This window comes from Nyctibius grandis, chromosome 24 (assembly GCF_013368605.1).
Source record: "Nyctibius grandis isolate bNycGra1 chromosome 24, bNycGra1.pri, whole genome shotgun sequence".
In the NCBI taxonomy this organism is placed as follows: domain Eukaryota; kingdom Metazoa; phylum Chordata; class Aves; order Nyctibiiformes; family Nyctibiidae; genus Nyctibius; species Nyctibius grandis.
The window spans coordinates 1,799,214-1,812,297 of record NC_090681.1 but is presented as its reverse complement, the minus strand read 5'-3'; the positions used below and the strand labels follow the sequence as shown (position 1 = coordinate 1,812,297).

At 46.8% G+C, this 13,084-nt stretch overlaps 1 protein-coding gene across 1 annotated transcript in view; it reads right to left on the bottom strand.

The window, feature by feature from the left end:
• The window catches only part of CSMD2 (CUB and Sushi multiple domains 2), a 254,428-nt gene that overhangs the window by 65,710 nt on the left and 175,634 nt on the right, over window positions 1–13,084 (bottom strand). The window contains 4 exon segments of the mRNA XM_068417612.1: window positions 3,247–3,434; window positions 3,952–4,090; window positions 6,604–6,795; window positions 8,683–8,885. Of these exon segments, the coding sequence (XP_068273713.1) occupies window positions 3,247–3,434; window positions 3,952–4,090; window positions 6,604–6,795; window positions 8,683–8,885 (722 nt within the window).

The window sequence follows — 13,084 nt, the reverse complement described above, 5'->3', positions numbered from 1 at the left end:
GCACTCACAAATACGGGGGGAGAATAATTTGGGAAAAGCTCTCCAAACGACTAGCCTGCCCTTGACATTACTGACAAAGTGTGGTCTCAATATAAAAATATCAGTCTATGAATACATAAAATGTATCTTGATATAGTCTGTGGTCTGAGAGACGCTGCAATGCAAACTGGTTATTGGAAGTCAGTTGATTTCCCAAGGAGAAAAGATAATCTTCACTTTAGAGTTTCATCCCAGGCCAAATTTAAAAGTCTCCCTGGCAGCATTTTCTGGCCATGGCAGCTTAATGCAAGACCCTCATACCAAGGGGTCTTGTAAATTGACTGGGAACAGTTTTTGAAACTTATCCAGTGTTGCTCTGTGGCCAGAAATCTCCCAAGTGCAGCTAAGACACACAAATATTACCTTGGTTCAAAAGATAATACATGTAGAGATATTGAGTTAAAAACCTTAGTTTTCTGTAACTGAGACACTTGAAAAAATTCTTAAGCAACAAGTGGAACAAGAGGTAAATTCCAGGTATATGGCAAGGCATCTCTTTCCTGTGTTCAAGCTTTTGTAACTGTCTTTCCTATTTTGTAATCAAGAACGTACCCTTTTCTTTTATTAGACTAACACTTGTCGGGCTCAGGTGAATGTGCTGGGAACACAGCACGCTGCCTTCCCAGAAACACAACATTAACTAAGCTGGTGTCGCAAAGAAGCTCTTTGTTAAGGATTATGATAACTTCCACAGACGTTAAACAGGGTGCCTGAGCAGAGCGTGTCTTCCTTTGCAGGAACCAGCCTGAACCCAAAAATCTACTCCCTACTGCTAAGTCATCCCAAGAATAAATTCCTCCCCAGCTGAAATCCTAAATTATTGCATTTAAGTTTCACCTGACCCCGTGCATCAACCCAAGGCTTTACGCAGGCAGGAACCCAAACCTCTGTCAGTGTGAGCGCGCGGGGGGGAAGCACGCTCGCGGGTTCTGTGCTGGTAACCTTGGGTTGATTTTTCGTTCTGCTGCACAGCTGACAGCGCATCATGGGCGCGAAGCAAAAGAGATGAGTTCATCTATCAGAAATCCTGCCGGCGTGTTGTATCAGCGTAGCTAAACTGGGAAATTGCCCGGCTGAAGATCTGCCCTCAAACACCTTCCCACGGCATTGCTGCGTTCCCACTTCACTCCGTCACGCTCTATGCAAAAACTGGCACAATAAAAGCCAAATTCATGCTTCTCTCTCTGTTTTCTCCATTCCTCCTGGCCCCAGAGGACAACTTGCTCTAGAAGAGCCATTGCCCCTGAAACAATTTCAAGTGAAGTGCTGAGGCTGTTTGAAATTCACCCGACACGCCGCAGCTGCAGGCGATACAGTCCCAGTCCCAGAGAAGATTCAGGGTTTCAAGGAGGGACTGACAGATGGCAGCTTTGGTTTGCTTCCCCACACACTACCAAAAGAGGACTACAAAGCCCCTGGTAATTAAGAGTATCTCACACCCGGCTGACACAGGTGATATATGGGATGTGGGGAGCTGGGGGCAGAAGCCTGCACGGGCTGCAGCGCTGCCAAACACAATGAGGTGGCTGAGAGTGTCTTTGAGCTGTACTTGGGGCTCCGCGCTGGCGAGGAGCCGAGCTCGGCAGTTGCTTTTCCTTCACACATGCTCCCTCCTGCATTTCTTTTCTTCTTCCTTCGATTCCCCAAAGTTCTATTTTCTGCTGCTTCTCAGACTTGAATCCCCGGTTCCTTTTAAAGCGTGGGGAAATTAACGAGCAAACTTAAAGCCTCATTCTTTTGGCTTCGTGGGAAATACGTAGATGTGATTAACACTGTAGGAGTGTTTGGGAGAAAAACCCATCGCACAACCACCCTAATTTAACGAGATTTCATTCGTTAACTACCTTCTGGCTGCCCAAAAAGAAAGGGGAAAAGCAGAAAACCCAACACCTTATTTTCTGCAAAATTAATTCTTATGAGAGCAGAAAACTTTTAATCTCTTGAATCTTAAGCAGTGCTGACTGCCTTTGTCTTATTACTTCATAACTTTACTAGAGGGAAATTCAGCTGTTCAGCATAGCTAACAGGAATTGCCATTTCACTGTCATTTAACCTCTGGTCAGGTAAATTCAAAAGCAGGAACCACAGACAGGGCATAGGAAGAGAGAATTGCCCAAGCACACAGAGGAAGCACCAACAAGGAACACACTCTGCCAAAGCCTCCCTTTTTTTTCCTCACATCCCAGAACAGCAGTGCCAGGTCTGCCACTTCTCAGCTTGCTCCATCGACAGAGAGCTAAAAGCACCCAGGGGAAGCTCTAACCACTGCCCCGTCTCTCACCATTAGAGCTGAAGCCACCAAAATGTTTTACTTCCTCCTCGAGCAAGAAAAAAAAAAGCCACTGCTCTAATAACACAGATACCTGTGAACTCCTCTGTTCGTTTTACTAATTATTAGTGAATTTTTAAGTGATGCTTTAGAACCTTAAGTGAAGCAAAATGCACAGACTTCAGAATTGCTCCCCTGAGCTCTCAAGAGCGCTGAGCACCCACCTCCATGATCCTCACCTCTAGACACATCCCACCCCATCATTTGGTGCACTCTTGAATGACAGTATCGAAAATTCAGACTGAGATCTCATATTGGATATGTACATCTGCACCTCCTTTTCTCGGACAAAGCCGCTCTTGCCTCTAAGAATAAATCTTAAATCCATGGCAATGTGGAGCATTCCTAATAACCAGCTAACAGTTCAGCGCTCTCAAAGCTCAAATCTGCAACGAAGCGGCATGTTCTGCTCACTAAGGAGAAGACAGAATGATTTAAGTTCAGTGTGGAGCAAGAAAGATTACACAGAATACAGCCTGTACATAAACATGTATTTTCTGGGCATCTCCTTTGATTTTCTTCAAGGAAAAAAAAAAAGATGTAAAACTTTATTCTCTGTTAATGAAAGCCCCACACAGAAGCAGCCACATGTGACTGATCCTCAGCCACATAACAGCCTTTTCATGCTGCTCTTATCTACCCTGGCTCTTCTGCCAGCCTACAGGATCCCCTCTCTCTTCAACTCCCAATTTTCCCTCCCGTGCCTCTTAATCTGCTTTGGTGGTAGCAAAACAGAGCAAGATCACTGCCTGAAGAGAGGTTTCCACAGTTGCTAGAGCTTCTCCCACTTGGTTCAGCTGGGTGGTTTAACCTGAGAACAAGTGCAGGTAAGACCCCCCGTATCTGCTGGGCCAGGTGTGCCCCCGGACAGCTCTTACCCGTGTAGTCGATGACAAATCCGGTGTTGCTGACTGACGCATCGCTTCGGAAAGCAAGGAAGAGGCTGTTACTGCTGCTCTCTATCCTCTCGGGTAGCTGGGAGCCGTAAAAGCTGCCGATCAGGGGGCTGAGTGAATCGGGTCCATCGTAGATATGAAGGAAGTCATAGCCAGGCTCCAAACTGAAGCTGCAAAGCCAAAGGAAGAGTGCTTGAAGCATGAGCACGCTACAGCAGCCCCTGGAGAACAGAGGCTGTGGTCTTGATGGGCTGTACACCCACACAGCTTGAGACTCTTTCTGCCCCAAAACAGCTCCTCAGCCAGGCACAGGACGTTTCTGTCTCCACTCCGTGTGTAAGGACTCAAGGACTGGCCATACTGCCAAGAGCCCAAAAGCATCAGCCGGTGCTGCCGCAGGGGCTTCCTACACTGCCTCAGTTACATGGTTACGTTCTGTAAAACCACGGGTAGATCAAAGAGGAACTACAGCTGAAACACACACATCTTCTCCAAAATTAAAGTAACGCCTAAGAACAGACTAAACAGGACTACGGGACAGTCCTACCAGGTTTGGTTTGGTTCCTTCAGAGAGGAAAGGACCCCCAGGCAGACCCAGCTCAGCCAGGCGGTGCCCCACCGCTGGTGTCCCCTGCCCGTCCCCACGGGCAGCCGCAGGAGCGGAGCCCCAGAGCTCTCGGTACGTACACGTTAAATACCAGGGCAATGACATAATCCGGGGAGACGCTCAGCTGCCAGTCGCACTCCTTCCCCGGCGGGTACGGCTCCGGGTACTGCGGGGACAGGATCACTCCCGCCGGGCCGGTCAGGGTACCTCCGCAGGGAGCTGGAAGGCAAGAGAGCAACGGGATGAGGCTTTGCCTTAGGGCAACTTAAAAAATAGTAGATGAGATGCAGGAAGGGAGAGAGGGAGAGAGAGAGATGGATAGATGAGGGGCAGAGAGGCAGTTTGCGAGGCTGTCTGATAGTAAGGTGTGTATTACAAGAGCTTGTAGTGGCCCTAGTAGAGATGAGGGCTCTGTTATTCCAGACAGGGTCCACACACACACACACAAACAGAGCTGTGGATGCTATTACAATCTTCATACGGTATATAAATGAGCAATCAGAAGGAGAGAGAGATGCTTTATGCTTTTCTGTTGTATTTCTTTAGGCAATTCCTGGTCAAAGTCTGGATGGTTGCTAAATAAGTGAAAACATGTTGTCTGGGTCTAGTGGCTTGTTCGTGTTTATTACAGTCACCACCACGCTAAATGCCAAGCTGACTGAAAAATCCATTACTACTTTTTTAAGGCTGGAAGTGCCTGCATATATTTCCACTGTGGGAAATACTCCTGGCTGATTTATTACTGTCAGCCTTTCTGCAGTCTCTTGATGAGGGTCAATGCTCTAAGATTCCCCCCATTGCTCAGATCCATCCTCCCGGATTTGGGATGGGGTGAGAGGGGAGTACAGTTTGTGTTAAACTCAGGTGTCTGACACTAACCAGCCTACAGCAATGCAAACACTGAGTAGGAAATGATCTAGCATAAGAGAACAAATCTTGTGAGGATCTTCCATGAAGGAGCGAGTGTGTCTATCTTGGGGGCTTTTATAAAGCCCTGCAAATACCCAAGGATCTCCAGATATCAGGTAAAATGTAGTGGGGCTGTTCTGCAAAGATCACAGTAGAGATTAAACTAGAGACCCTTCTCCAAGGCCCCAAAGAAACTTCTTCAATCAAGTCCAGCTGCAGGCAGCAAGAACTGTTATCCCTCTGGAACAGACAAGGAAATCACAGCCCAGACAGTGAAGAGTTTAGCTGAAGGTCACGCACAAGTAACTTGGGAGAACCACGAGCATCTATTCTGTGTCCATTTACCTTAGTCTTAACCTTTACGGTGCATTCCTCTTCCAGACTGTAAAGTCAGAAGAAAATTCAGGAAGAAACTAAAGTATACAGACTCATTTTGGAAAAGCCTGAGGGAGATGACTGTTCGACACCCTCTGATTGCTTTGAAAACCCCACCCATAGTCTCCAAAGGATTTAAACTAGAAACGGGTCCAAGCCGTAGCTGTCTGGAGTGGGGTCAAGACGCAGACTTCAAATATCCCAAACCTCCGGGGGTTGTTTCAGCTGAGGTTCCAGTTCAGCCCACATTGTTTAGGGACTGCAGAAGTCGTACAATAATGATGTGAAAATACATTTGAAATGCTAAATACAAACATAAAATCCAAGCCTTAAATTAAACCCCATTTTCCAATTCACCTCTAACTAGGCAGCCTGTTACCCAGTTACTATAAAACTGGTATTATCTGGCCACTGGTTATTCCTCCAAACCCTTTGTCACTGAATAGAGGGAAGGAGCAAGACGTTGCTTTCAGCTTTTTCGCAGAGCTTATGACTCCTAAAACAAAATTGCCAGACTCCTGTTCAAAAAGGACTCAACGCAATATTTCAAAGTCAAATTGGAGACGACCCATGGGAATTCATCTCACACCAAGATCAAGGCACTGGCTACATCTCTCTGAAAAGGACTGAGAGCCCAGCTTCTGCTGCGAGAGAAAACGCAACAGGAAAATGACAAGATGGGCATGACATGCAGCAATATGATTTAGTTATAGCTCCGGGAAGACTAAAGGGACTGTCTCTACCAGGCTGAAAGGGTGCCACGCTGGATCATCAAGATGGTCATTCAGAAACCAAGTCATGCTGCAGGAAGCATAAATCCTGTGCAGGCTGTACAAGTTTCCTAGCTGGCATTAAATCAGATGTTAGAAACAGAATCAACTAATTTTTCTTGCTTGAGATAAGAGTGCATAAACAGCAATGAAGGTTATAGGATAAGTAATTTGCGGCTAGCGTTTAATTGGCGAGCAAATTTGATGTTTATTGCTCCTATGTGCTTAGCATGACTATTTTTATGTGTTCCGGACATATTAAGAATCACGTTTATGAGCTTCTTTTATCACTTTACGAGCTCAAAGAAAATGTCAGATAGTTCTTTCTCATGACAGAATTTGCTGTTTCCTCATGCAGAAATCATTCACCCATGACCCCAATCCTCTCTACCAACCTGAGTTTTAAAGCAGTCTTTAATTTTGACTTGTCAGGTCAAATATCATCACTTACATCGCAGTATGTCCTACAAACTTCTAACATGAACTAGATTCTCTTTGTCCCAGACACTCTGGGGATAAACCTAACAAGTAGTCACACGAAACAGCTACTTGAGACATATATACCTTGTCATACACCTCTTCAAACCAGGTGGGACTCACCCCCTTCAGCTACAGAATTCTTGCAATGAAACAGGGCAGGGAAGCCAGTGCAATGGGAGGATGGATCCGTGTTCATACCTGTGCAGGAGGGAGGGTCTGGCTGCCAGAAAAATCTGTTCTCAATCTGCACACAAGTGATCTTGGCCTCCCCTTGCAGAGCGTATCCTGGATTACACTGGAAGACGATGGAGTCACCTGCCTCTTTGCTGTCACCGCTCCGGCTCCCGTTCTGGGGAATTCCTGGGTCATTGCAGGAAGTGGCAGTAGAAACTGAAGAGTATTAAAAATATATATTTAATATATATATATTTATATGTAATATATGCTTACAGCACTGGCTGTACTTAAGACACTGTCCTTAAACACATACCCAAGCAGTGACTTCATTCTCCATCTCTCCTCCTTCAGTATCCCTTAAAGTTGTCACACACAAAATAACTGGCTTTTACTTTGCACTGAGCATCTGCCACTCCAGCTGGTAAAGGCTCTGGGGAAAGGCAAGTTCAAGTGCACTACACAGAGAGCAAGTTTGATGTATAATTGTGCACATGCATGTTTACTTAATAAGTCCAGACATCCACTGATCTTACATGGCATTTTTAGAGGATTCTGTGTCAGACACATGCTGCAAAATGAACTAATCCGCTAGTGCTTTTCAGTTCCCCTGAGTGGCAGAGCAATTTAGCCTTTAGCTCTGTGAAGCATCAAGCCTGACCTTTTAGAAATGCACGTGCTTCCCTCCCAGACTCGCCGCTGCATCCCTTTGAGGCATGAGATGACCCCCCCAGCTCCTTCTGAGCTGGGGGCAGGCAGCACAGCTTCACTGCTCACTGAGCTCAAGGTCTGTCAACACTACAGGTACTTAACAGTATGGAAAGTCCTGCAGTAATAGAAGTTTTGCAAGCTTATATAGATCACTAAAGTTCACAAGATCCCAAACTGTATACTTCTGAGCTTAGGTACGACTACTTAGTCACACCTTGTGAACAAAGGCTTTGAGCAGAAGCATTCAATAAAGACCAGCTCCGTATCAGGCAGCAGAGCAGAGCTTATTTCCTGCTAAGTTGATGAGAGTCTATTACACCCAGGCAGTTTAGAGCAAGCTCCTCTTCAAAGAGCCAGAGGAAATCCCTCTCTTTCTGTACCACTGAAGATAAGCAAGTTAGCAGCCCATTCTGGTTCTCCCTGGCAAGCTGAGACACAAGCCTGGCAAAGAAAGAGAAAGGCAGAGCTGTGCTAAGTGACACAAAGCTCTCCCTTGTCTTGGTCATCCCAGAAGGCCTTGTACCCAGCAGAAACTCTTCCCAAAGAGCTGGTCTGCTCTCCTGGCCATGCAAGGCACCCCAAACAGAACACTACGGGCAAAAGCTTGGGAGAGACAGAATGAGCTCTGATGCTTAGATGTGTCTGAGTCCCAAGAAGGCCATCACCATTCACCCAACAACCTCCTGTTTACTCCTATCTCCAAAATAGGCATCTGCTGGTTGGTTATGGACATGTCAGTGAAGGTCTGCATCCTGGAAACCTCTGTGTGAATGCTGAAATGTATTACCCTAATATAACTGAAATCAATGTGTCTGCAAGGCCCAGTCTTGGGTAATGGTCGTCAGGACTCGGGCAAAGACAGATTGCAATTGCATTACACGTAGTGCTGCTGCTAGCAATGACATCCCTACAGCCCACAGAGCTTTTTGTGATCTGCACCTCAGGGGATCCAATTTGAGGGATTTTAAATAGACTTGGTTTTCAGAGACCACTGACCAACTGCTCTCAGAACGCCTGGGGGAAGTTGCCTGCCTACTGGCATCTCTAAGGGACCTGTGGGAAGGTGGTGGAAAATAGCTGTAATGCCTTCTTGTGTATTCCACAACGTACTGCTCTACATCTTGCTGCCAAGTTCACCACTGTGAAGGTGACTGTAGCAGAGGGGAGCACAGAACTCACCTGCACTGCAAGGACAACACACAAGAGTTTTTCTCTGTTTGCAGACTGCACCCAAACGCGGTACAGCACAAACGGCTGGAAGACCACACAGCTCCTGCTGTCCTGCTCAATACAATGTCATTTGCCCACCATCAGTAGTTGGTAGATAGACTTGAAATCACTCATCAGCAAAGCCAGGTTTGGACAATGCCGAGGAAACAATGTAAAGCCTACCTGAAAACTGAACAGCAAAGCCCTGCTTGCTTGTGAAGAAATCCGTGTTGAACTGAAGGATGACAGAGTTGAAAGTGCTGTGGACATCGCTGGGCAAGGCGGACCCGCTCATCTCCTTCAGGAGGATGCCGTTCTCCACCGGCCCGTCCCAGATCCTCAGCACGTCGTGGAACTCCTCAGTGTGGAACACCATGAAATGGAGCCTGTGGGGCAAAGTGACCTGCAAGTCAGACCACAAACTGAGCTCTGCCTTTTTTCCTGAAAGGATCAGAAATGTGATTGGTACCAACCTAAGGTAGCTTGGCCCACAAGGAACGTGTTCTCTCCTGTCATCTGCAAAACCCAGCTTGGACAAAGTGCTTTAGCCCTCCACCAAACTTTGTCTGTCTACAAAACCCAAGATCTCTTAGTCGCGTGCCTCCCTGATAAAATACATCCATAAACAAAAACCCACCGTGTCATGGATACGAATGTTTTCTGAAAAGTTGGGTCCTTTCTGGTGTTCTCTCCTGAGCGAACAAAATTACTAATCTCTCCTAAAAATCTCGAGGAATAAGGTAAAGGTCCAGAAGCCCATTGTGAGCAGTGGAAATGTCCCTAGCCAGAATACCACGGTTGGTTTTACACCGAAGGTGCTCAGACATTGCAACAAGTAGCTGTCACACTGACAAAAGGCTCAGTCAAGGATGTACGGGAAACCTGCAGCAGAGAGGCGCAGGGGCTGTGAAGGAGAGGAGGGGGGGTTGTCCATAGTTTCACTGAGCTCTATAACAGATAAACACAGAAGTATCAAGAAACTTATTCTAAAAAGAGAATTAGAAGAAAATGTGCTGGGGCCCCTTCAGACAACTTACATATATTCATCCAATTCACCCATCGCCCCTGTGCTGCACACAGCAACAACCTTGGCTGTCCTTCTGCTTTTTTTGGTGTCCTGCAAGGAACAGCTTATTGTCAAGAGCCAGAATCTACTGATAAAATGCATTGATTTTTGTTACCTGCGCTCACATCGAAGAATTTGCTCCTGGCACCAAGCTAATCTTGTGTATCGGGTGGAAAAAAAAAAAAAAAAAAAAGGACAGGAAACAACCAACATCACTCTTAATTAAAACAGCATCAGGCTGGAAAAGAAACCCTTGCCAGGGTGTTAACTCCCCGGAGGTTAATAAAAAGGGGCAGAAAAGGGTGTGTGGGAGGGTGGCACACAGGTGGGTGCAAATTCTGACTGCTGGACTGCAGCACCTCCGAGGATCTGGACATGTTTTACAAAGTTCTGGATATTGCAAAACTGCACCTAGATCAGCTAAGAGAATAACTTCAGCAAGAAATAAAGACAAAGTGAGGCAGCGTGAGCCAGCTCACCAAAATCCACAATGGGAAGGGAAGGGAGAGAAAAAAGAAATTAAGAAACTGGCAGCTGGCAATGAAATGACACCGTGCTCTCAAGAAGGTATTTATTACGATGCGAGCATTCATGCTATTCATGAATAGGCATTTCATGTCCTTACTCTCTGTATTTTATAGCTTTGTCTGCCCTGGAGAGAGGGCTACAAGGCCTTCAGCATATGCAGCAAATGCTCCTTTGTCCTGAACTGCCTGTGGCAGTGCTCCTCGGAGCTCTTGTCTTCTGCTTTCACGCTCAAACAGGGCTATGCCTGTTCGGCACTTCCACAGAGAATGCCCCAGGGAAAGGCCAAGATGCTGGCAGGAGTCACCGTGGTGAGGAAATTCACTCCAGAGCCTGTACCAGCGACGGACCTAAGGGGATGGGAGAAGGCCAGAAGCTCCCCCCCATGCCCAGGGGAGGACTGGTGGCACTCTGGGACAGGACAACCTTGGTCCCACGTCAAGCCCTGGTGGGATGCTCCTCGCTTCCCACCCTGGGCTGGAGGCACATCACAGTGCACTTCATCCCACCAAACCAACCTCTGCTGTGGAAGGATGCGAAGCAGATGAATCCAGGCTTTGAGATGAGCTTTGGGATCTTCCCAGATCCCAAGTACCATCTAAGCACAAGACACTGTCGTTATTATTGTTACGCCCAAGGGAGTTATCAGCTAAAGGCTGCGATACATCAGGGCTCAGTCCCTTTCACTCCTGCACTTAAAATGCCAACTGAAGAGAAGGCATTTAATTGCCTCTGTTTTTCATTGCCACATTACCACTGGGGGAAATGCCACCTGACACAATGAAATCAGGCTAACACGGGGTAACTAGAGCCATGCCGGTCTGAAACGAGGACAGAAATCTATAAACTGCACTGAGAAAAATCTGCAAAAAATAAGACAACCAGGTACTGTGCTTAAAACCCTGACAGCCCACGGAGGAAAACAAGGAGGCATTCACTTGGCTGCTTTCCCATTTATCCGGGGCAAACATAAATAAATCAGGTAGAACTATAAAGGGGAGGGGGGGAGGCACCCACACTGCAATATACTCAGCAACAGAATGATGTCCACAGAATCTGACAGAAACCAAAAGAGCTGAATCATAAATTTACCTAGCAGAGACCTTGAGCAAAGAGAAAAAAAGCTAGACTCGAGGGAAATAAGAATGGATCATAGCAGAGCTGTTCTCCACAGGTGCACTGGCCTGACTACGTTTGCTCTCAGGCTAACTGGTTCCAGTTAGCCAAAACCCCCAGAGAAAACTCATTGCTGCAGACCTCAGGAACAGGGGGACACTGGCAGAGACTGACCTGCGGCGGGGGGACACCCTGGAAGTGCCACCGCCCTGGGAGAGCTCACCACCAGCTCCCCGGGCGACCAAGGCTGCCTACAGCAACTCCCTTCCCTCATTAACTCTTACAAAACTTGCAGGGAAGGCTTCACGAGGAGAAAGCCTTCGCACGATAACCAGATAACATAGTGGCATGGCATGGGTTGTCCAACGCCAGCTGGTTCAGGAGTCTATTGGGATAACTGATTTTATTAAGAAAACTGGTGTGCTCTGGAGCAAATCAATCTCTTCAGCAGGCACATCTGTAACCAAACAGCATGATTTTTCTATCAGCCTGATTCTATTCCTAGCAGGGCTTCACTGAAGACAAGACAGAGACACTGGTTTAGCAGACAATGGAGAGGAAGAGAGTTTCATTCTTGCACTCTGACAATCCCAATTACATGCAAGAAAATGCAGCAAAAAGCAAATTAGGAATTGTGGTGAGATATATATATATATATATACACACACATATATGTGACAGAGGGAAAGTTCTCCCAGCTTAGCAAGGAGCAGAGGTGAGAAGAGACCAGCTCTGCACTGACATCTGCATGGCCTTTGGTGAGCCATTTAGCCCCAGCTCTTCAGAAAGCATCCCCACATCCTGACTGACCAACCTGGGGCTCTTTCTGCTAACGTTTCCCATCCAAGCTCTGGCCGCCCCAGCTTGGCTCTGCTGTGTGAGAGGCTGGGCTCCCACCTGGAGCTGGCTTCAGCAGCTGAACGCAGCTTGACACGCTGGTAATGCCCACCCAGCCCGCACCAGAGCCTCGGGTCTTTCACACCACCAGCAGTTTGCAGGGCTGCCCGCTGCCTCCCTCCAGCCCAGGAGATTTAAAAGCTGTTAAATGTTATGTTCCTAGAAATCTCCAAGGAAGCAAACTGGAACATCCCAATATTCTCACTCATATTTCTAGATGAAACTGTGAAAAATGGAATTGTCAATACAGCACCGCCCATTAAACCCGGATTAGCAACGTCATTAAACTCTTACTGAGATCACTGCTGTTCAATAAAACACCATTGCCACTCTGAACTGCGTATTCGCTGCTCTCAGCTGTACAAGCAGTACTCGAAGGCAAGTTTCATTCATTTTCCAGTACACCCTCCCACTTCTTTCTCTCCCCAGAGTCTCACAGATAAGCCAAGTCATTTTAGTTGTAATTTTCTGTGCGTGTGCATGTGTGTGTTTGCACATGCGCAAAATCAATCCTCTCTCAAAGTGCAACCCTTCAACTTTCATGGCAACGATGTACAGACTAATTTTTCTTTCCTTCCCCTCGTTCTGTGCAGATACAGCTTTATTCAAAAAGCTTTGGTGATTAATTTTAATGTAAGTTATAAATGAGAGCTTTATACAATTGTATCATGCGTGAAGAGGATTATTTTTCCAATGGATTACCATAAAAATGAAGTTGCTGAAAATGTGCTCTCTCAACTACCCAGAGATCATCTCTTCTGTCTGTGCTGCCAACCACAGGCACAGGAGAAGGGAGCTTTCATCTCTGATGAAAGGAAGGGTCACAAGGTATAGTACCGTACTACTCCCTGGCATCATTTCATTTCAGTCTTGGCCCTTTCCAAGCCTCTGGCTGATCCTGCAAACGCAACCCTACAGCTCTGCTCGTTTGGGTGCTCTTAGGGAAGGAGATAGGGATTGCGTGTGCGAGTAAAGTTCACC